At 37.1% G+C, this 25,814-nt stretch overlaps 1 protein-coding gene across 7 annotated transcripts in view; it reads right to left on the bottom strand.

The window, feature by feature from the left end:
- PHKB (phosphorylase kinase regulatory subunit beta) overlaps nucleotides 1-25,814 on the bottom strand; it is a 198,475-nt gene that overhangs the window by 40,144 nt on the left and 132,517 nt on the right. For all 7 annotated transcript variants that reach the window (XM_059045655.2, XM_059045656.2, XM_067018200.1 and 4 more), the window contains 6 exons: nucleotides 10,601-10,656; nucleotides 10,018-10,111; nucleotides 5,421-5,504; nucleotides 4,814-4,918; nucleotides 3,576-3,658; nucleotides 3,279-3,369 (listed from right to left, as the gene is read on the bottom strand). In XM_059045655.2, the coding sequence (XP_058901638.1) occupies nucleotides 3,279-3,369; nucleotides 3,576-3,658; nucleotides 4,814-4,918; nucleotides 5,421-5,504; nucleotides 10,018-10,111; nucleotides 10,601-10,656 (513 nt within the window). The remainder of the gene's footprint in view (nucleotides 1-3,278; nucleotides 3,370-3,575; nucleotides 3,659-4,813; nucleotides 4,919-5,420; nucleotides 5,505-10,017; nucleotides 10,112-10,600; nucleotides 10,657-25,814) is intronic.

Here is a 25,814-nt window from a genome sequence, read left to right as displayed (position 1 = left end):
ACGTAAGAAAAATAATTTTGATTTAATATTTTCTATTTTTATTAGCCTACCCACCTTAATTCAGCTCATAAAGTAAATGTTTAATCTGAACTAACAGACAAGTTCTAGATTCCATTCCATTAATAAGCTTTAGAGCTTTCAATTTAAAAAATTCAATTGGTTGCACAGGGTCCTGAATTAGTTTTTTTTTTTAATTGAAGTATAGTTGATGTACAATATTATATAAGTTACACGTATACAGTACAGTGAGTCACAATTTTTAAAGGTTATACTCCATGTATAGGTATTATAAAATCTTGGCTGAATTAGTTTTATAAAAAGTATTGTAATTAATTTGCTAGGCATTAATACCTCGGTTCTGATGATATTTAAATAAATTAATATTGATATATATGTGTCAAATGCAGTATAATATTCAAAAGGGTATCCTGCTCAGTGATATTCAATTATATCCCACCAGGCCTTTTCCAACTGAACATACCACCCAAGACTGTACTCCACCCCATTATTCTGCCCCCCCATCTGGCTTTATATTTGGTTCTGCTCCCCTACTAGAAAAAGTCTCATGAGATCAGGGACCTTGTATATTTTTTTGACCATTGTATGTCTGCTGCCTAGAGACGGCACTCGGTAAATATTTCTTGAATCAATGAACCAATATTTACATACTTCTTACAGAGAGAACAGTAGTGAGCAGAGTACTCTGGGAATGCAGAGATGAGTAAAGCCTAGTCTGACAGAGTTTTCAATCTACACAGAGAAACAGACAGAAGAAACTAGCCATACCTAAAACAAGAGTTACAGCAAAGCTCAAGGAAAATGCCACAGAAACACACTGGAAGGAGAAATTAATTCCAGTCTTGGAGACTTCGCTAAAGAGGTAACATTGACCTAAGTTATAAAATTAAAGTATGACTTAGAAGGAAAAAAAGAAAAAGGCAATTCTAGAATACAGTAACAGCATGAGCAGGAAAAAAAAAATCAACTTCATTAAAGATTTTGAAAGTACTCAGTATACTTGGGGAGTAGAAAGCAGGGCTGGGAATGAACTGCATGAAGACATGTCCTGGGTGATGCAGCTAGGAAGTGATGCTGAGGCCCAGTGATGAGAGAGATTGTGGACCATAGGCTAAGGACATTTGGAAGGGCCTGAAATAAAATCCCAGAGAAGTTACATAGGTGCTGTTTTTATTTACTATATTAAAGAGAAGACAAAGGCTGGTAAGGGGGTATGAGGGGTTGTTTAATGGGTATAGAGTTTCAGTTTTACAAGATGGAAAGAGGCTTATTCTCTGGTTAAGACTCTGTATTCAAGGGTACATATAGGGCACAGCAGAGAGCAGAAGATAAAAAGATTAAACAATGGATTAAGTGAAAGACTCATAAATGAGTTGATTAAAAATTGGAGAGCTCTCATTTATGTCCAAGATGTAGATATAAACAAAGACTTTGCTGCTTAGTGATGGGAAGCCATTATCCGTTGCTCTGACTTTCAAAGTGCAGTGTTGCATGAACTCGTGGTCCAGCATCTGTGCTGTCAGAATTAAGCCACTTGTGCTGTCTACGTGAAAATAATCTGTGCTGTTGTAAGTATCCTGGACAATTTGATAATGTACTATTTTATTGTCTTCTGAATCTGCATTGGTAGAGAGAGACAACTTGTGAAACAGCTGTCCCAATGAGAGATGTTTCTGATAATATACAGCACAGTGCAAAATCCTTGGCTCCCCTCCCCAACCCTGCTCTCAGGACATGGAAGCAAAATGTATGTCCTTCAAGCAGAAGGCTAAATGTTTATTTTCTGGGGAAAGTGAAGAGCAGAGGAGAAAAAAATCTCCAGATATTGGCATCTGGGGTTTCCCCAGCAAAAAGGGCCTTTGCCACCAGACTACCTTACAAGTAAATTCATCATGACAACGATCCTTGTTCCCAAACACACAGCTTCCAATGAACTTTTAATTCTTTCACTGTTAAAAATGAAGGGATAGCTAAAGATTACCAGACATCTGACAAATGTCTCCAACATGAAAGACTGAGCCCCCCAAAACAGAGAAAAAAAACCTGAAAGAGATAATGTAGAAAGGAAAAATTTCCAAAGCTCTCTAGTTAATGTTCTCAGAAGGATAAGACAAAATATAATACCCAGGCAAAAAAGGACAAGATACTATGAAAGGGAAAAGTAAAAACATGATAGCCAAAACATAAAACTCAACAGAGGAGCTACATGATAAATAACAAAGAAATTGCCTCACGAAGCATTACAAAAAGACAAAACAATAAAAAATAAGGAGTGGAAAAGATAAAAACTTAGGTAAAAATCCATCAAGTATGCAAAATATTAGGTTGGTCAAAAAGTTCATTTCTGTAACATCTTATGGAAAAACCCGAATGAACTTTTTGGCCAAGCCAATACCAGTGAATGATTATGTAAACATGGCATTTACCACATTACCTACACAGGTCCCTCTTTATAAATTTTCCTCTTTCCTACTCAATATTGAGTATCTACTACATAAAAGACTATGGAATGATCACAACTTTTTAAAGGAAATAAGTTGATAATGGACTACAATTTGAATAGTTTATGTTAAAGGTCATAAAAGGATATTAAAAAAGAAAAGTATCATTTCTGGTCTGAGTGATTCTGCAGAACTGGTCTTTAAAGTTTGGTAAGACTTCAAAGCCCAGTGATGTTGAAAGAAGGGAAGCTACTCCAGGCAGAGGAAATGGAGTGAGTAGAAAGGGGCAGAACCTCACAAAGTTGAGAACACAGTAAGTAATCTGTATTGGCTGAAGCAGAAAGAATGTTTAGTAGGAGATAACTGTGTGCAGAGAGGCTGCTATGGTTATAGGGAACCACAAAGGGCTCCTGTTATTTAGGAGCTATGAAAATAATGCTGTAAAATTCTGAATGGAACAAGGATTATCTACAGGTTGCATGTCACTGTGTGGTAGGGAACGGAGCACTGGACCAGGGAGTCAAACAACCTGAGATTATACAACAGGTCACTTCACCACTCTGGCCCCCAGCTTCCTCAAATGCAAAACTGAGGTCAGAGATGATCTCTTAAAGTCTGAAATTCTGGTGGGAAACCACTGCAATTGCTCAAGCATCAGATTGGAGGGATCAGATAAATGGGGTGATGAAAATAGGAATGGGAAGGTAGACAGAGAATAAAACCTTCAGACAAAACCCTTCCACAGAATATAATTAAGAATCCATAGTATCTGTGGATTAATTGTGCTGGAAACAGAAACACTGAAATTCAGAAGACTACCTGTAGACGATCAACATGAACTTTGACTCCTCCAACCACTCCTTTCTTAAAAGCTGCCAGCATATCTAATATGGGATTGAATCGGCTACCTCTGAAAAATATAAACAGAAAAACAAAATGTGCATATTAACAACAGAATGAGAAATTAATAATCTAGTACTAAGTACCCTTTACATACGCAAAACACTCTGTCACACGCTGAGATGGATATAAAAATACAAGGAGGCCCTGCTTTCAAAGGGTTCACAGTGTTAATGGTGATGAGATGCATGCACCTCAACTCTTTCATCCACCTACCTTATATTGTCTTCCCGGATGAGAACAAGGAAAACTGGATGTCCATGCATTTTCCAGTATTGCTTAATAAACTGTAGTGCATTCTATTAAAACATAAGAATGAGGCAGGATGTAATGGCACAGTATCTGAGCTAATCAGGATGCTTAACCATTAGTGGCAAAGAGCTAACAAAACTTTTCCATATCAAGATAATTCACAATCAAACCTTGGATAAGATAGACTACTTAGGGGTAGAAATGTTCTAATACATACAAGTTAAGCTAGAAACCATTTTGATTTTAAACTTCGTTCTTAAAAATAGTCAGATCACACATGTTTTAAGGCTGCACCCCCCCACACTTTTTTTTGAGGCCTAATAAATACAGTTCAAGAATGGTCCCAGGGAAGGAAAATCAACCCAGGGTTATAATCCAGAAGATTAATTCTCACTCCACGTTACTGTAGATTTATATTATAGCAGGTAGAAGAGATTGGGGTGAATCTATACAGACCATTGGAAATATGAAGAGTTCTTTCTTTGACTCAATTTCTATTATCATTATCATCATCATCCCATCAAAGACATACATAACACTTCACTACGTGCCAGGCACTATTCTGAGGGCTTTGCATATATGAACTCCTAATCCTCAGGACAGTCCTATTCAGTTATACAGATGAGAAAACAGGTACACAGAGAAGGTAACTAACTTGCCCAAGATCACAGAGCTGGTAAACAGTAGAGTCAAGATTTTAACAAATGAAATCTGGCTCCAGACTTCATGCTCTGGGCCATGACCCTAAGCTTTTCTACTCTGCAAATGGAAAAGGGAGTGGAGGAGATTTTAACTGAGTGGGTATAATGAGTTAGGTGAGGTTTTACTTGAAATTCTTCATAAATAAAATCATTTTGGTAACTCAACTTGTTTCCAAAAAGGAATAAACTTACTGTTGTATGAACATGTTTCCAAAACAGTTCCCCCTCTGCTTTTACAACTACAGTATATATCCTTTTGTTCCATTTGTAGAAGGTAGACAAGTAAAGTCATACAACTTTATATAAAACAGAATACATCTATTATTCTAATGCTGCAAGTAATTTAACTCCCCAAAGCTATGCAGATGTTGTTTTACTTTCATATTTGATACTGTATTAACCCAGTATCATAGACCCAGGAGCACTTAATTTAACAACATACGATAGAAATCACTAGAAACAAAGTCATCCCATTTCAATTAAAAGGTGTTCTGAAGCTACCTTTATGTCATCTATCAGCAGTAAAACATCTTGAGACATGTAGAAATCACTTAGGTCAAAGATGATAGGGTAACAAACCACAGTCTTTCCTAGAATGCGATAAATCTGTAAGGGATAAATTTTTTTTTTAATGAAAAATAAATAAATAAAACAATAAATAAATAAAACAGACCAAAGGCAAAGGTCCAGTACTACAAGTCCTAATAAAAATTAAAACTGATGTTTAATTCTGAATAAGCAAACAAAATAATCTTATAAAATCTACATAATATTAAGAAGGTACAGCTTCTTGATTGACTCAGTATGCTAATAAAGTAGTCCACCTCTACTATAAGGGAAAAAGCCTACATTTGAGTAAATACTACTATAATCAGGTATCTTACAAGGCTCAGAGACAATAGAGCAGTGAGATGCTTATCTATTTTTAGAAGAGTTCATGGTATCACACAAAACTAATTATTGATATTTGCTTGTAGAAAATAATAATTCAGATAATTAGCCCTAGTATATGATGAAATGTGAGAATGGAAGTATAGCAGGTCAAACATCATTCCCATCTGTAGTATTACAATCTGAACACTGCTCTACAAGGAAATTTCATGAGTACCTTTGATGTACCGAGGCAGCCAATGGGCCTATCTGGCCTTCCGCAGAGTCCTAATTTTTCATTGATCCCCAGATGGAAATAAGCCTGTAAGACACAAATGTGTAAATCAGAGCCAGACAAAAATTCATGCTTTTCCTTTTTTGCCCCCCTTTCCCCCCTTCGACTAATGCCCTGCTAATTTCTGATTTCTCCAGATAAAAAGAGGCCAGGGAAACTTTATTCAATGGACTTGTAGGAAAACAAGCCAGCTAATGACATCAACTTAGATTTTGGGGCACTGGGAGATCTGAGAGCAAAACTTTTGCAGATCCATTTAGCAACATTCTAAAATTTGACATTGTTCTTACACTCTCATGTCATGAATTTATAACTTGCATGGCTCTATCTGATTCATACAAGCACACAGAGAAACAAATGCTTCCTCTGTGATAAAAATTTTGGCTCTTTAAAGTTTTAAAAAACAGGGCCACATAACTTCTACCAGATTCCCACCTTCAAGTATTTCCCACCAACATGGAAATGCCTTTACTGATTTTTCCTATTATATGAATTTTATGAAAAATTTAATCCATATGCTACAAGTGAATGGTCCTGTTACTTTTGTAACCCCTTAGGCAACAACTATTTCACTTTGGTATGTGTTAAAAGGAGTGTAATTTATTGTGTGAACCCTAAGAAACACCAGAAGCATAAGATAGGGTTACAGATTTTTAACAGTGCATAGATAAACACCCATATCACATACACACATATATGTATATATATTTACATAAATGGGTTCATATACTATATAATCTGGTGTTCCATTTTTAAAAACTTAATATTGTTTTTCTACAAAGTAAAAACAGATAAACTTGGAATGAACTAGGGGTTAATCAGTGCCAGAGCCGAGCACTTAACCCAATCAAGAAGTCTCCTTACCCTATTTAACATGGATCTCCTGATGAAGGTAGCTCCCAATTTTTTGTTATTTCAAAACTAATTCTGTAACCAACTTTGGACAGTATACTATTACTTCTGCAGGATAATTTCTTAGACTTGATGGCTCAAAGAGAATACACATTCTCTTTCAAACATACTGCCAGGTAGGTCATCCTCCAGAAATAATGGACCAATTACATTGACATTAACTGTGCATAGGCCATTTCTGTCATTCTCTTGAGTCACAATGACATTTCATTTTAGTTTTAAACAACTGTATTCAAATATTTTGTGGTGGACCATTTTCCCATATATTTAATAGCTATTTGTATGTTCTATGCACTTTTTCCTTTTTTCCCGTCTACTGGGCATTTGTCATCCTTTTTCATTTGTAAAAGATCTTGGTATGTTAAGAATATTACCGTTTTATCAAATGTTTTACTCAATTTGCTCATCTTCAATGTTGTTATGAAACGTGAGAATGACTGCATAGTAGTTCAAACATCACTTCAGCATTTGGTATTTCAATCTAAACATTTTTCTGCTAGGAAATTTCATAAGCACCTTTGATGTGCCAGGTTGTTTATGATACCTTCAACTATATTTAGTTAAATCTGTCAATCACTTTCTTAATCACTTTTTGGCACTAGTGTTACTCTAAGAATGGACTTCCCCTCACAACAGTTGTAAACTGTTCTTCTATTTTTTTTAGTGATTTTATATCTAAATCATTAAAAAATATTTAAATCTTTAATCTGTCTGGAATTTATTTTTGTATCTGATGAGAGGTAGAAATCTAACCTAATGGAAAATCAAACCAACTGTTTCTACCCAATCTACTGATTATCATTTGAACTGATTTCAAATATCAACCTCAACATATACAAAATTAATGTCATCACCAGAGCTCTGTTCATTCTGCCATGGTGTACACATGTATGTCAGAGCTAGCTCTGTCTCCTTCTCCTTCTGCATTGAATGTTCCTAGAAAATAGCACCCCCTGAGTTGGCACTGTGCCTGGCATACAGCTGGTGCTCAGGAAATACTTGATGTATGAATGAGGGAGCAAGTGAATGTCCTCCTGAGCCACATGTGCTGTGCATATTAATTCTGGAACAGCAGTGGTTTTAGACAAAGTCCCCTGGCTAGAAAAAGTACTCCATAAGCATTATATAGCATTGTATAGCTCCACTGAAACTACAGTGCACAGCACTAGATGGAGACCACTTTCCCTTAAATTAATATTTATATCTAAACTACTTTAGATTTCTTCTTTTAGGCAAATGATTATATTAATCAACCATGCACAAGTTAAAATGTACTGATCTAGGCAGATTTAAAGGAAATCTTTAAATACTACTCTATTACAGTAAAAGCATTTTCCTTAACTTTCTGAACCATGGTAGAGAAGGTCTATGACAAGTAAGTAATCAGATGCAGAATGCTCCCTGAATTCTAGGGTACAGATAATACCATCCCTACATTGTACACATTCACACCATTTAATGCACTGAAACACATAGCAGGGACCAAACCACCTGGAAGTACAGAAATACTTCATTCTAGATCTGCACTGTATTCAGATCTCCCATGAGGCAAATCAAACCAGTTACCACATTGCGAAACATTAACCACACACAGTGAAAGCCTTGCTCCTCAGCTGTCTGCCCTCACACCCTCTTCAGTGGGCTGAAGGAGGGTGCAACTTCTCAGAAGAGAATAAGCAGCCATTGGCATAAGAATATGTGTATTAACTAAGATTTGAGGGAACATTTTCATTTTTAAAAGGTAAACTATAAGAAGCAACGTAGTCGGCAGTATATCTTCGAAGGTGAATCCCAAAATGCAGCTAGCTTGAAACACAGAGGCTGTAGCCACAGAGACTTTTCCATCCTGACACATGCACAGAGAAGCTGGGCTCCTGGTCACAAATCTGTCTTTTTAGCCACAACACACACCCAAATTGTAAATCACGCGTTAATGCCATCTTTAAAACAACAAAGTATAAAATAAGTCAGGACCTGTTATAAGTCTTCACTTTGTAACAGAATGCTTCCTACCACCTCTGTGACTCCTCAGCACCTTGTACTAACATCTGTCAGAGCACGGATCAAAGTGGATTGTCATTAACTATTTTTTCTGTCATCCCAACAGACCCAGAGGTCACCGACTGAGAATAGGGACAGAGTCATTTTATCTGTGTGCCCCACACAGTACTCTGCACAAAGCAGGTGTTACTGATGAATGAATGAATAAAATGCCACATTCAAGTTATTTGAAGCCATGTTGGTCTTTTAAATCTTGATTGCATGTTGTTTGGTCGAGTACAGATGCTACCAGAAAGAGGTGCTAATATACATTAGGCCTCAAGCAGAAGAAACAGATTCAGGTTAATTTGTTTTGAGAGCATGTTTATCAAAGTATAATAACCTTTGTTACCATTCTCTGGAGCTTTCAGTGAGAGGCCATAAAAGTGTATCAGCAAATACAGCCTGCACCTGAATAAGTGCACAGTGTTACAACTTAGGTTTTCTGCCTCTCCATATAGCCTCCTCTCCTTGCCTTGTGGATCCTTACTTCCCTCTTGGCCTCATTTAGCCTCTTCTACAATGAAACCTAGCTTTCCATCGTTTACTTCTTAGTGTGATATTAAAGTGTTACCTACTCCAGGGTTCCTTGCATTTTTAGCCATGTCTCTTTAATCGAGGGGGAGAAAAGAGCTCTACTTCGTTAGGGACTTTTGAAGAGCTGGTGCTCTGGGTGACCTAACACCCGGGTTCTGGTTTTGTTGCCAATGCATGAAGTCCAGTCTGATTAGCAACAACTCTGGCGCGTTGCATTTTCCCTGCAATGTGCACCTCACTTCTCTGAGCTTTTATTCTTTGTTGTAACATCAAGGTTTTAATCAAAAACATTTTTATCAACTTAATTGACATAATCTTGATCACTTGAGAGAGACTATTCTAAACATTTCCACCAAATACTGCGGACTTTGTTCCTGTACTGTTTTTAATGATTACCAAATAAAAACAGTGGTTTAAAAATAATTAGTGGAGATCAACAATTTCCCATCCCTAATGAGCAGTTATATTCCTAAACTCAGGCATATGCTGCAGGGCAGTGCATACAAAAGGCCTCAAAAGTCATCTTTTAATCCAATCCAATAGGTATGTAACTGCATCAAAGATAAATTCAGATGTCACTTTATAATTATTTTGAGACCCAGCAAACCAAAGAGGATAGGAATTACTTCAGACTCCAAATAGTAAGGCAAGAGAAAAAGGGAAGTAGTTATTACCAATAATATTTAGGTGAGAAGATTTCTTTAATAGTTAATAAAAGGGAAAATAAATCAAATGTAAAGGTTAATTTTATACACCACTACTAAAACTAAGGCTGATTTGTTATTTAAGTGGTCAGTCCAGGTTAGTACTAGACTTTAGCAAGGAGCAGAAATCAACAAGACCTATGAATATAATGCACACACACAATGCAGTTGTGTTTCAGTAACAGTGTCTGATAAAGTGGGTCTCTCAGCTTAATCAGAAAGACTTTGGATCAATGACCCTATCTTAGAATTGGATTTTTAAATATGCTTCTTGACTATAAACTAAGTGTAATCATCATGCTCTAGTACCTACACAAAGGAGACAGTAAAGAAGCAGAATCACTTACTTTCACAAGCTCCTGCTGGGCCCAGATCTGAATGGGTTCTACCTGTTGAGGAGTTTGAGTCTGAATACCATATGTGTTGAGGAAAACTTGAAGGCTAAAAAACAGGGAAAAAAAGACATTTTCAGTAATGCATTTGTATGGACAATGGTGAAGGAGGAAGAGAAAAGGGGAAAGACTATGCTAGTTTGGAGCACATTATTCATTTGTTAATGTCAGCAATATGTCATCTGCACTGGAATCCAGAGCCCTCTTGGGTTCTTCACAAAGCATCAGCTGTGAGCTTTGGGGGCTGGCAGAGAGGTAAGCGCTAACTTGGGGGATCCCCATAATTTGTTTGCATCAATTTCTCAAAACTACACACCAGGCAACACTGGCACTGGTCACAGACTTTAAAACAAAATTATTTTTAAACATGAAAAGAATGTTATTCTGGCACCTAAAGTGACATTAGTGACATTCTTGAAACCCTGTGAAGGGGTCTATGAAGTTAATTTCTACCACCACACTCAATATTATAAGCCTAAAGCAATCAATCCCCTTCCCTCCCCCTCAAAAGAGCATGCCACCCAACTGGATTTCATACCGTTGGCTTTCTGCTATGAGCGCTACATAAACAACCAAATCATTTTCCAGTGGGCCCTGTAATACAGAATAAGGGAGGGGGGAAACATTTTAAAAGATCTGTTCATCATCAACTATAATGAGAATCAAGGACAATATTAACCATCTCTAAGCAGTTCATTAAGATGAACTGCTGGCTCTAAGCAGTTGCCTCTCTTTCCTTGCTCTCCACTGCCTACTAATCAATTTGATGGTGTAGACAGAGTAATGGAACACCAAGGAATGGAAAGCCATAAATCTCACCACTACCAGAGGGGCTAGCCTGTCAGGGCTATTTTGAATGATGCATAAGAGTAGTCTGGGGACCGAGAGTCATTTTCCATCATTTAACTATGAAGGGAAGAGTGGAAACTAAAAATAAAAACTTAACTTACATATTCTCTAAAAAAATGACTGTGAGTTAAAACTGTTTTTTTGACATCTTCACCACATAAAGCTATTCCCTTTCTTGTTAGCCAATTTTCCTTTGGCACCTGATAATACATCAAAATAGCTTTATTGTAATATATACCTTCTACGGTAGAGAATGAACTACCCAGTTGACTATATAATTACCACCATGTTAGTTAAATACAAGCTGTTGGGCTTACTAGTTCTAATCAAACATAGTGTTGGATATTTGTTACTTTCTGTGTGTGTGGATAAGATTCACTATAGCATATATTGTGCATTGCTAAAGTGAATCCAGTTTTGAGCTTGTATATAACTAACACAGAACATTAAGAAGCACCAATAAACTACAGTATTAGGAAGCTCTGAAAATTGTGATCAAATATAATTTCTTCATAGTAATGAATCCAACATTCCCAATAGTATGCTGTAAAACATTTGATTTACTATCAGTCAGTTCCTCTCTATGGTATTCAATATGCCAGTAGAATTTATGTATGATAGAAGGCAAGAAACACCAGAATACATATATCACCAGTAAATAACATACAAAGGATGGTTCCCAGAATCATCGTGAAAATGCCATTTCAGGCAGTCTTCAATGTGATTTAAATGAATATATAAGGAAAAATATGATGGAACAACCTCACAGAAATAAATAGACATTAAAAATGCTATAAATCCTATTTTTATTTGATAAAGACTTTAAAAGTTGATGTTACTCAAAAGGATAAGAAAAAGTAATTATTCAGAGTCTTGTCAAGATTTCTAACAAATGAAAACATTAAGCTTTATTTTTCTTGGATGAAATCTCCCATTCATCAAAAGAAGTAACCTTAGAGTGGGCCATTATCTATAATCTTCAGGGCAATTAGAGTTTTTAAAGAAAAAGCAAGTAAATACATATATTAGAATGCAGATGTTATTCCACTAACAATAAATAAGGCAGCTTACAGATCCTAATTGGTAAATTGGTTTCTTCTTTTTGAATCACAGGCCTGTTTAAGACAATGTTGTTTCTATTTGTATGACAGAGCACTCAGATCTAAAATGCCCACTACACATGTTGAATCATAGTGAGCATCTGATTAGGAGACTATTCGATGGTTGAAGAACTCTTTCATTTGACAAGTCAGCATTTCGGAAAGTTCCAGTTCACAAACCATCTACCATAATGAGCTCAGGCCTTTAACCCCAGCCCAAGTGGGACACTTCACCCCATTTCCACCCACAGAAAGAACTGTGCATGGCCTGTCCCACCCCAACAATTTTCTTCCTTTCACTGACAAAGTTGGAACTATCTTTTCTCTATTTTCATAGTTTTCTTCAAATCACCAAAATTACTCTCTAAACCAATGAAGTCTCTCTGAAAACTGCCTAATAATAATTAATACCTACTATTTCTGAATGGTATTTTCCTTAATAATACTATAATATTTTCTGCTTTTAGGTTCACAAAGTACACACGCGCGCGCGTGCACACACACACACACACACACACACTCAAGCTCAGTGTGGTACTAGTGCTCTCCATTTTATAAGCATGTATGCACTTATTCATTTGACCAATAGTTAAGACACACAAGAATCCACGCTAGACCTGATATTACGAGATAAATACAACCCAGTGCCCATCCTTGAGTTTAGTCTATTGCAATAGATAAGTTTTCAAATGTGTTTATTATCACAGAAAAGTATCCCACTGATATCTTCCTTTGCCAGTATAGATCTACCTAGTTTTAAAAAAAATGGCTGAAAGACATTACATTATATGGATGTGCTATAATTTATTCAAGCCATGTTTATTTTGATAACATTTAGGTGGTTTCCAATATTTCAGAGAATCCTGAGGATACAGGGAGAACAAAGTGCCAAGTACAGTATTTGAAACATAGTAACAATAAAGGGCACTAATATTTCCTGCAGCTGTACTTACAGTTTTCATACCTACCTTGGGCAGCTGCTTTCTCTTCCTTGTTGAGATTTGCTGTAACATCTATGTTGCCCTAGACCCCACTGGCTTCCACCATTCTGACATTAGGACCATCCACTATCCCATTTTTTATGACTAGTTCTTCTCCAAATAATTCCAAACATCTTTTCAAAGAAATCCTCAGATGACTTACCACCTTCCCAGTTTTCCCTCCCTTTATTTCTCCAACATAGACCACCACTATTTCCTTACTTTCCTCATCTCTGTTAACTCTGTACTCTGCCATCTATCCTGCTTTGCCTGTGAGATGGAAGTCCTTACCCTTTAAGTCCTTGTTCTATTCATCCCATTTCTTTCTCTTTCTCTCTCACCAAACTCATTCACTCTGGTGTCTTTCATTATCACTTCTAAGCAGATGATTCCATATCTATATTTCTAGTCTTGAACTTTCTCTTGAGTTCTATCTAGTTCCCACATTTTTAACTGCTTTCTGGACATTTTCTTTTGGCTATTTTCAAAGTTAATAGGTCTAAAACTCAAGTCCTTATCAACCTTACCTCTACCCCAAATAGACTCACTCTAGCTCAGAACCTCTGAACCATCTTTGACTCCTCTCTTTTACCCTCAATATCCAATTTGTCACCAAAATCCTGTTAATCTTTCCTTCATAAAATACCTTGCTTGAATCTTCTTCTCATTTCATTTCTATAGCCACATTCAGGACTGAAAAGTAACAACAACAGCAACAATCACTTTACAGAACATCGTACATTCTGTGTGTGAGGAGGCACTGATCTAAGTGCTTTAACAAACCATCCCCATTTTCCAGGTAACAAAAATGAGGCACAGAAAGTTTAAGTAACTAATCCAAGGTCATAAAGCTAGTAAATACATTACATTATATGGATGTATAGAGCTAGAATTCAGATCCAGGCAGTCTGACTGCAGAGTCTGTGCTCATAATCACTCACTCACTCTGCCTCTCAAAGAGTGGAAAGAGGGCAAGTTTTAGAAGTGAAATACCCACAAAACAAGTTCCATTCTTGTCACTTCCTCTCCCATGATCCTGGTTATCTACTAGGAGCCTTAAACTTATCATGGACAAAACTGAACTACTGATTTCCATTCTTAAATTCACTCACCCTTAAAGTATGTCTTAGCTCTCTTTTTAAAATTTTATTTTTTAATTGAAGTATAGTTGATTTACAATATTGTGTTAGTTTCAGGTGTACCACAAAGTGATTCAGTTATACATATATATATTTTTTTCAGATTATTTTCCATTATAGGTCTTTACAAGATATTGAATATAGTTCCCTGTTCTATACAGTAAATCTTTTTGCTTATCTATTTTATGTATAGTAGTTTGTATCTGTTAATCCCATACTCCTAATTTATCGCTCTACTCCCTCTTCCCCATTTGGTAACCGTAAGTTTGTTTTCTGTCTGTGAGTCTACTTCTGTTTTGTATATAGAGTCATTTGTATTATTTTTTAGATTCCACATATATGTGATATTATATAATATTTCTCTTTCTCTGTCTGATGTACGTCACTTAGTATGATATTCTCTAGATCTATTGATGTTGCTGCAAATTGCAGTATTTCAATCTTTTTTTATGGCTGAGTAATATTCCATCGTATATATGTACGACATCTTCTTTATCCATTCATCTGTCGATGGACATTTAGGTTGCATCCATGTCTTGGCTACTGTAAATAGTGCTGCAGTGAACACTGGGGCACATGCATCTTCTCGAATTAGAATTCTTGTCTTTTCCAAAATATATACCCGGGAGTGGGATTGGCTGGATCATATGGTAACTATTTTTAGTGTTTTAAGGAACTTCCATAGTGTTCTCCATAGTGGCTGTATCAGTTTACATTCCCACCAAGAGTGTAGGAGGGTTCCCTTTTCTCCACACCCTCTCCAGCATTTATTATTTGTAGACTTTTTGATGATGGTCATTCTCTAATAATTAGCAAAGTTGAGCATCTTTTCATGTGCCTGTTGGCCACCTGTATATCTTCTTTGGAGAAATGTCTATTCAGTCTTTTGCCCATTTTTTGGTTGGGCTGTTTGTATTTTTTTGTTATTAAGTTGTATCAGCTGTTTGTATATTTTGGAAATTAACCCCTTGTCGTTTGCATTGTTTGCAAATATTTTCTCGCATTCCATAGGTTGCCTTTTTGTTTTGTTGGTGCTTTCCTTTGTTGTGCAAAAACTTTCAAGTTTGATTAGGTCCCATTTGTTTATTTTTGTTTTTATTTCTTTTGTTTTGTGAGACTGATTTAAGAAAATATTGCTATGATTTATGTCAGAGAATGTTTTGCCTATGTTCTCTTCCAGGAGTTTTATGGTGTAATGTTTTATATTTAGGTCTTTAAAACATTTTGAGTTTATTTTTTGTATTTGGTGTGAGGAAGTGTTCTAATTTCATTGATTTACATGAGGCTGTCCAGCTTTCCCAACACCACTATTTCTTATCTCTTTAAGATGCCATACTGTGCACTCATTTGATCTGGCCCCAAATGTGTAAGTTATCCTTGATTCCTCTTTCTCCTTCAAACCTCATAACCAGTAACAGCTAAAACAAACAAAAAAGACAACACTTATTGAACACTGTGTAGCCATATTATTTACTGATCAGAACACCCCTATTAGGTAGGTTACTACAACTATCCTCATTTACTAAGGAGAAAACTGAGGTGCAGAGTGGTTAAAAAACTTATCTAAACATCATATAGCTAGTAAGTGGCAAAGCAGGGATCCAAATCTGGGCAATCTCATCTATCTCTTAAACATTACAGTGTACTGTCTGCCTCTCTAATGCACTGCTAACTCACCAATAAGTCCTACTGTCTCTACCTCCAAAACACATCTCAAACACACCACTTTTCTCCAACTCCACTGCTACTACCACCCTACTCAAAGTCACCATGATCTTTCACTCGGTCAACTAACTGTTCTACCTACCTCAGTCTTACCCCACCATTCACACAGTCTATCCTGCAAACAGCAACAAGGATGGTTTTTTTAAAAAGTGTAAATCAGACCATGTCACACCACCCCCCAACACGCATACACACAGACACCCTGTTTAAAACTCTCCACTGTCTTCCTATTGCCCACAGAATAAGAACCAAACTGTTTACCACAGCCTACAAGTCCCTACATAATCAAGCTCCAGCCTACCTCTTCTTTCTCATTCTCCCTCCTCTCCTTCACCATGTTTTAGCCACACTGGGTTCTCTCCACTGAAAATGACAACTGTGCTCCTATCTCAGGGCCTCTGTACTTACTGCACTCTTGCTTGGAATGTTTTCCCTTCAGATTGTTGCATGAGGCCCTCTTGTTATACAGGTCTCAACCATCATCACTTCCTTAGACAGGCCTTCATTTTCTACCATGGCCAGCCCCCCTCTATTACTTTACCTTCTTTTGTCTACTTCACAGTACTTGTCATCTCCAGAAATTATTTGGTATTATTTACTTATATATTCACTGTTATTCATCCCCACCAGAAAACAATTCCCTGAGGACAAGCACCTTGATCTATCTTGTCTATTGCCTAGAAGAATGCCTGGCACATAGTACATGCTTACTGTCTGATGAATGACTGCCTAGGCAAGTTTCTCTATGTTCTTCTGTGCTTATCTATAAAATGAGAATAATGTTATTTAGGAGGCCTAACACATAGGTAGATCAAACAAAAGAGGGCCTATAAAAATACTTACAAACTTTGATCTGTTAAACAAATGATATTTATACTATTCTTTGTTGTGTGACTATATTAATTGACCTCTCTATGCCTCAGTTTCTTCATTGGTAAATTGGGATAATAAAAGTGTCTACTTTATAGGGCTATGAGGATAATACATAACATATATAAGCATTTAACAGTGTCTGGCATATACTCTTTTATTTCAATGTAATATACATGCTTTTTTAAAATGGAAGTATAGTTGATGTATAATATTATATAAATTTCAGGTGTACAATACAGTGTTTCACAATTTTTAACGGTTATACTCCATTTACAATAATGATAAAATATTTGGCAAATACTCAAGTGTTTAAAAAACATTAGCCCTTTTATCAATCCAGTAACATGACTACAATCCTGGATCACTGTTACAGGCTTTCTGGACTTTCTGCTTTACACTTGCCTTTGCCCATCTTCTGTACTTTATGGTTAGGGAAATTTTCTTCTATCAGTGATTTTCACAAAGGAGGTGGTGAAAAAATATTTGTTGAATGAATGAAGGAAGGGTGGGCAGGTGAGTAACAGGCATATTTCTGTCATGTTTAGGACATCACTTTTATATTCCAAAAGCAGTGTTTCCCAAATAAAGCCCCAACTTCCTGAGGACCTTTACAACTTCACTTCTACCTGCAGTTCCCTGTTTGTCTTAGAACACTCCACTAAAAAAATAAAAAGCAGTTCATCATGTCCATCTCAAGTTTCTGTCCTCTGTCCTACACTTGGACTTTTCCTTCTGTTTTCTGCTTATCCAGTTCCTGGCCCACTCTTTCAACCTAGTCTCCTCCATAAAGTCCCCCAAACATCAGGATGCCAAGACGTCTCTATCTCTATCAGCAAGAGCAGGTGCTGTCTGCATGAGTCACTTGCCACCTCTCTGCCAGGGCTTTTTTCATGCTTATGAGTGGTCTGTATAATTACAGAGTGCACCCTTGACAGATGCCTCATGCTCTTTTCTCACTTAGCATGTACACAGCACATTATACCAAAAGAAGGCAGTTGGCACTCATTCAGTGGTCTGGAAGAAAAATATTTTTTTTAAGTATTGTTACATTTTTATTAGCAATATACAAATCTTCTCTTGAGCATAAAGGACAAATATTTGCAAATATAAACAAGATATTTTTAACAAGGGGAAAGAATCATAACTAAATGTATACATATTTTTATAAGCTATTAAGGATTGTACAAGTCATTTTAACTACATGATTCAGGACCAACAACCTGTAGTTGAAAATATTCTGATTTAAAACTTTGATTTCTATAAATGAACAAAGTCAGATTGGGTTTTTTAACAGTTTTTAAAATTGAGATAAAAAACCACATAACACAAAATTTACTATCTTAATCATTTTTAAGTGAATAGTGGAAGAGGAACTTTTATAGCATAACTTGCTGGTGAGCTGGGCTCTACCTGTATTAATATTGCAACCCATCTTGCTCAAAATTTTAAACTATGGTAATTAAAACACTGCATGTACATCTGTCTAGATTTTAGTTTTCAAATTACCCAAATCAGGTCAAAGTAACAAGGCTAGGAGATTTTCAGCTGGGAACTATAAATAAAACAGTATAATACAACTTTCAAAGGGTATACAGAGAAATTAAAATGTGAATGTACCCTAATGGTTTTCCTTCCCCTTGTTCTTTTTTCAATTTAATTTTAATAGACAATTAATTCATATGGTTCAAAAAATTTTTAATTATGAAAAAGTTTTCAGTGAAGTTTCTCTCCTACCTGTGGCCCATGCATTCACCCCACCACCTACCAACCAGGCAATTACTATGATTACTTATGCCCCTGTCCAGAGTTTCCTTTTGCCTATAAAAGCAATCAAGAATCTATAATCTTACTTTCTCATATTTTAGACAAACGGTAGCATACTATCAGCACTTTTTCCCACTTAATCATATATCATATATTAGTACACAGAACATGCCCTCATATTTTGTTTTAACTGCTTAGTATACCCTTATTTTGTATATGTACCATACTTATTAATGTCATCTTTTCACATCTTTTATCATTTAAGGCTAGTCAACCTTTTGCAACTGAAATCTCTGAACATGGTTATAGTTAAATCGTTGAACCATTAAACATCACGTTTTAATTCTGCTTATAAGAGTAGAACAACCACTCAACCGAAAACACTCAAAGGCATTACTACCTCTGGCTTATGTGGGGGCACTAGAAGACTGTTACTAGAAAAGATCAGTAAGATGGGATTTTGGGAGGGGACAGTGGGAAGCATGTGAGTCTTTTCTAGGAGAATGCACACAGAAAGATGTATAGATTATGTTCATTTATAACTTATTCATGGAGATAACATGACAGCCTAGTAATAAGATTTATAGTATTATTTTATTGATTACATTGGTTTTGTCATCCAGTCTAGAATGTCAAGGAATTAATATATCTCAAGAGTCTGCCAGGGCTTCCCTGGTGGCGCAGTGGTTGAGAATCCGCCTGCCGATGCAGGGGTCACGGGTTCGTGCCCTGGTCCGGGAAGATCCCACATGCCGCGGAGCAACTAAGCCCGTGAGCCATGGCCGCTAGGCCTGCGCGTCCGGAGCCTGTGCTCCGCAACGGGAGAGGCCACAGCAGTGAGAGGCCCGCATACCACAAAAAAAAAAAAAAAAAAAAAAAAAAAAAAAAAGAGTCTGCCATATGTACTGTCACAAAAACTCCTACTTTTAAAGATCAGGAAACTGAAGTGAAGAGTGGTGAAATAATTTGTCAAAGGTCGGTGGTAGAACTTAAACCTGACTGCAGATATGTCTAAGTCTAAAGTCAATATGGTGCCTGTCATGGTATATATTGCATGAATTATGTGCTGCTTGCTGCTGTGGTTTGTATTAGTTCAGGTTCTCCAGAGAAACAGAGCCAACAGGGTGCGTGTGTGTGCGTCCATGTGTTTGTCCACGTACGCATGCGCACACGTGTGTTTATGAATGTATAAAGAGAAGAAAGAGATTTACTATAAAGAACTGACTCAGGCAATTACGAAGTCTGGCAAGTCCCACAATCTGCAGGGTGAGTAGGCAAGCTGGAGACCCAGGAGAGCTGATGGTGTAGTTCTAGTCCAAAGGCCAGGAGGCTCAAGACCCAGTTCTAGTCCAAAGGTAGGAGAAAAGCCAATATCCCGGTTTGAAGGCCATCAGGCAGGGACAATCATCTATTACTCGGGCAGGGTCAGCCTCTTTGTTCTCTCAGGCCTCCTGGGATGAGGCCCACCCACATTAGGGAGGGCAATCTGACCTGCTCACTCTACTGATCTGAATGTTAATCTCATCCAGAAACATCTTAACCCTCATCCAGAATAATGTTTGACCACATATTTGGGCACTCCATGTCCCAGCCAGGTTGACACATAAAATTAACCAACACACAGTTGTAGGAATGTGTTACAGTCACAGGGAGCCAAGTGGTGAGCAAAAGCCTTTGTGTTCTACCAACAGTCTCTCTTCATTGACATCAGGTCTGAAGAAAACTCAACTCCAAGTGGTGTCTACAAAACACCTATTTTCTTATCTCCTTTTTTTTTTGTGTGTGTGTGTGTGGTATGCGGGCCTCTCACTGTTGTGGCCTCTCCCATTGCGGAGCACCAGCTCCGGACACGCAGGCTCAGCGGCCTTGGCTCACGGGCCCAGCCGCTCCGCAGCATGTGGGATCTTCCCGGACTGGGGCACGAACACATATCCCCTACATCAGCAGGTGGACTCTCAACCACTGCGCCCCAGGGAAGCCCTTCTTATCTCCTTTTTGATAGAATATATTTCTTAAATTCTTGGCAATTAAATTTAAAAATTACCTCTTCTATTAAATAATGAATACAGTATGTAAAACTCATAATTCTTATTTTTGCAACACTGTATTAAGCTCTGGTCTAAGTAGCTTTATTTTTAATATGCCCTATGCTGCATAAAATAATCTACTGTGGCTGGCTTGAGTAGGTCATTTACTGAAAGAAGGACACAGGAGGAGGGAGAGAAGGAAAGAAAAAAAGAAGCCAACAAATACGGGTCACACCCCACCCAAGGCTGGTCTTGCCTCAAGGGCAGTGCATTGAAACATCCTCTGCCTCTGCTTCTGAGGCCTTATAGAAATCATTTATGCTCATCAGCCTTCATCAGCAGGTCCTGCCAACATCCAGCATTTTTTCATTACACTCTTTTTTCAGCAAAACCTCATTAGCTGAAGAAACCAGGCAGATGCTTTATACATCTCAATTCCAACTGGAGACACCATATCCACAGTATTTTTCCTGCGAGAGCCAAGTAACAGGCTACAGCAGTTTGAACACAGGCACATCCTGACTGGAACACACTGGCATCTAATTCTGACATTTCCAACCCAGCCAAAGCAGCTACTTGGAGAAAATGAATAGGGATGCAGAGGAAAGGTAAGTGGAAATACCAACAACAGCATGGTTAAAAAGCTAAACTTGGCTTAAGAGTAGAGAGGGCCAGGGAGAAAATGGCCCTTTAGGATCCCTGTATTTATACATTGCATTAGTGATTATACAAGCTTTCTATTTAAGAGGAAAACAAATGAATTTTTAAAAGTATTCCCAGACCTCAGACACACAGTTTCAAATGCCTGAATGAATAACTCGGGCAATGGTTTTTGAGAGCAGTCCTTTCAATGACTGCAATTATCTTGGAAGAGAATACTAATCATCCTTTTGTCACAACAAATTGATTTGTTAAACTGTTTTTACTCCTGTCTAAGCACATGATGTAACTGGATGTTTCTATATATTTATCTTAAAGAAACGACTGTGCTAAAGGTCTTGTTTATTTCCTGGAAACGATGCTAAAATGACTATATGGGCCCAGGTGGAGAAACCCTGACTCATGGTGTTCACACAGATTTAATCATAACCAGCAGGAAGAACAAATGATGATAAACTTATAAAAACACAACAGAGTAGTCAACATAGAGAAAGACTGGTAAAATGAGGGTGAGATAGGGGAGGTAGAGGCAGAAGAAGGGGAGTATAGGTTCCAAAAATGTAGCCATTTCCCTCTCAGGGTTTCCCTGTCATTTCAAAGGACCTCAGGTGTTGGGTTACCACCAATGAAAGGTCTCCAGTGGTAGACAAATGGAAACCAGCTATTTAGAATCATGGGGGAAAAGGAAGCAAGTTATAGCAAGACAACTTGTTTTTGGTTTTTCTCCTTTGGATGCCTGCACTGACTAGATCATTTCTCTGGTGTCTGAGTTGAAATGCCAGATGTAGAAGGGGCCATCTTTGTCATCTGGGAGTAGGTAATAAAAAAAGGTGTGAGGGAGTCCATGAGAGGACTCCACTTCAGCCAGAGCAGCACAACGTGTAAACTATTTTTTATGCTGAAATTCTGCCTAAGATTTTGTTTGAAAAATGTGTTTGCTTGATAAAAGTCAGTAACCCACTTGATGGATGAGGAGACTGAGGTACAGGCAAGGGAAATGGTCCAGGTCCTGAGCAAGTTAGTGGCAGACCCAGAAATAGAATCCAGGTCTCTGGACTAACCTGGTCTAGTGTTCTCTCTACCAAATCAGACTGCCTCATCTTACCAGCTAGACAGTAAACTTTTCAGTACACTAGAGAATTGCCAAGTGCACGACTACATGTATGAGTGGAAATGAATGGACAGGCCACATGTGCAGTGTGAAAGCCACCTAAGAAGAGAGGCTTTGAAGGGGGAAAAGTATAAAAACCTGTTCTACTTTCTCTTTCAGCACTAGATGCTCTTCTCAAGAACAAAAAGACTGGGCTAATTAAACAGTACAAGGGAGAACCTGTGGTAAGATTTATAGCTGCTGGCTTAGAGACCGAACAGTTACAGAGGAACCCAGCAAGCTCTAGAATCCAAAGAGCTTTTAACTATATACAGCCATGTTCACTGGTTGAGGACAAACTGTTTCTAGTGTAGGTTCTCACTGGGGACCTGACTGCGGAGGATACACGCTTACCATCGCTCTTAGCAGAGTAAACCTAAATGTCTTCCATATTGATGAGATCACAATTCAACAAGCTATTTAAAAGGGTTTCAAACAAGGAAAGACTCAATGTAATTTACATTTTTTAGAACAATAGTAATAAATACATATATTGTACCTACTATAGGCCAGGTTCTGCCCAAGCATTTTATATATATTAACTTGTAATGGCTGCTATATAGACACGGTTTGCAGAAAGCAGAGAGGACACAAGGAGATTCACTGAGCGCTGCAGTTGAGAGATGATAGTGGTTGGAATGAAGAAGGAGCAAGTGAAAAGATCTCAGGAATATTTAGGAAACAGAATTGACATGACTGGATTGGGAAGGGGAGAAGTAGTGACATAGGTATGGAGGAATCAAAGATTACTTCTATGCTTTTACACAGTTTAAAGGAGAAGGGAGTATTCAATAGTGCTGAATATCTTTGAGGACAAACAGACTAAAATCTGAAAAAAGATCAATGGATTTATCAATTAGGAGGTCAGGAGTAACCTTTTGCAGGTGTTTTAGTAGGTCAGTGGTATAAGCAGTCAGATTGCATAGGGTAAAGAGTGGCTGGAAGCTGAAGAAATGGAGATGGTGCAAGTATTTTTCTAAGATGTTTGAAAGGGAAGGAAAGAAGGGAACGTGACAGAGGGGCACACTTGAGGAATTTTTTTCTTTTTTTTTAAGGTCAGGGACAATTAAACATCTCTATAGATTGAGGAGAAGTATGTAGAGGGAAAGAGGTTGACATATAGAAAAAAGAATGGATATCAAAACAGAACAGGATAAAGGCAGAAGGAAAAAAGTTGGGTGAGTTAATGCCTGGGATTCAAAAGAAAAGATCCATTCACTATTAGCGGTATCTCAGCATGCACTAGAATACATTAGTCTAGTTTTTTCTTATTCAAGTATAGCTGATTTACAATATTATATTAGTTTCAGGTTTATAACACAGTGATTCAAAATTTTAATAGATTATACTGCATTTAAAGTTATTATAAAATATTGGCTATATTCCCTGTGCTGTACAATATATCCTTATAGCTTATTTATTTTATACATAGTAGTTTGTACCTCTTAATCCCCTAACCTCCATTAGCCTAGTTTTAACCTTTATTTTTACAGACACTTCTGAGAACTTAAAACTCTATCTCCCACTTTCAACAATTTTGACCCAGTGCAAGGAAAGGCTCATGCTCTGCTACGTATGATTATTTATTCTTCACTGCCACCTTTAACTCATATTCTTGGGCTAACTTTATTAGTTTCTTCAGTCTCTGATTAATGATAGAAGAGTCATAATTGGTGTTCAGTTATCTGACCATGCCACAGTGTCCCTTTTGCTCTCCAAACCACACACTCCCACAACGGAAGACATTTTAAATAAGACTGAGGAAATAATAAGGTGCTCACAAAAATAATTAAGAATAAAATATGAAGATTTTCTCATGAACATTCATAAAATTTATGAAATTATATAAAATTGTATGCATTATACGAATATGGCCTTCTAAGCCACTGAAAGGGATTTTCAAAAAATATATTTCTTAGGCATTATATTCTGACATTTCTAATTTAACATTCTTAAGAAGTATGGGATACAACAGGATAATGTAATCTGAGAAAATGCAACAGACAGTTAAGTTGCATCTATGCCAAATCAAAACTATCAATACAGGGCTAATTTTTAAAGTGCAACTATTGATATCTTCCAAATTAAAAAAAAACCCACTTGTCCAAATTAAAACAATGGCTTGCATGTGTATAGGGACAGTCTTAAAGACATACAAAGAGATAAGAGAAATTTAACAGGTCAAATACTCAAAATTTAGTTTTTCTAAATTGAATATAATCTCAAAATATATTCAAATGGCTCCTTACTTAATGAGGCTAATCCTTCCTTTACATTCTTTCCAATTCTTCAAAATTCAAATCTTAACTTATCTTCTGCAAAACAGTCCAACTATAATGTTTAATCAATAGACATTATAAAAGTTTATACAAGTATTTTAATATATAATGATTATTAAGGTCAAACTCTCAAGTACTAAAAAAAATAAATAAATAAATGAAAAACATTCCAACGTAGGAGAAAACAAAGGAATGACAGAAACTAAATAGTGGTTTCACATTCCTACTGGTAAGTGACTGGTTGATAAATTGATTATTTGTTGGCCTAGCTATAGAAGCACTATGCTAGTTGCTGTGTGGAAGCTGCAATAATGAAAGATATGCTGCTTAAGACTATCTACCTTAGTCATAATTAAGGGACAATGAGGACACAGGAAAATGACATTAGTACTATAAGCCCCACTGGCAATGATTCTTCACTTAAGCAAACTTTCGTCAGGCTCCTGAACCTCCTTGTAGGCTCATCTGTGCGCTTCCTTGTAAAATTCAGTTTTAGCAAGAATCCTGCTTAGTCAGTTTAACCAGAACCCTCACCATCAATATCTATTTGTTCAGCCTTTGTATCTGTTCAGATTCCTCATCCTCTACCATCCCCCAAGTGATATCTGATCACCCTGGCCAGTCTTAAGCAAAGAATCCTGTTGGCTGGTTTAGCCAGAATCCCCCTGACCTGTGAAATTTCCTCTTAGTAATTTTTCATCCACTGACCATCACCCTGCTCCTTGGCTATAAATTCCCTCTTGCCCATGCTATATTTGGAGTTGAGTCCAATCTCTCTTCCCCACTGTAAAATCCGACTGCAGTGGTCCGTATACCTATTGTGATGGTCCTGAATAGTCTGCCTTATCATTTTTAATAAGTGTCACTGAATAGTATTTTCTTTAATACCATGCAGTAAATGTCCATTTTCACCATGGTGTATATGGCTCACCAAGCCACACTTCAGGACACCTGGGTTCCAGCATTGGATATGTAACTGTGTGACCTCGGACATGTCACTTCTCTTTGAATCTGTTTCCTGCTCTATAAAATGAGGGAATTAAACAAGATGCTCTTGATAATCTTAATAGTCTCTTAATATACTTTTAATATTCCACCATGTATGTGAGGTACAGGTAATAAACATAATGGCATGGCAAATAATTTTGAACTTTATCGGTGAAACAAGAAGGAATCAACTCCTCTCTACAGAGCTATGGGTAGTTT

The sequence above is a fragment of the Kogia breviceps genome, chromosome 18, assembly GCF_026419965.1.
Source record: "Kogia breviceps isolate mKogBre1 chromosome 18, mKogBre1 haplotype 1, whole genome shotgun sequence".
Lineage (NCBI taxonomy): Eukaryota > Metazoa > Chordata > Mammalia > Artiodactyla > Physeteridae > Kogia > Kogia breviceps.
This window is presented reverse-complemented; position numbering and strand designations above follow the sequence as displayed.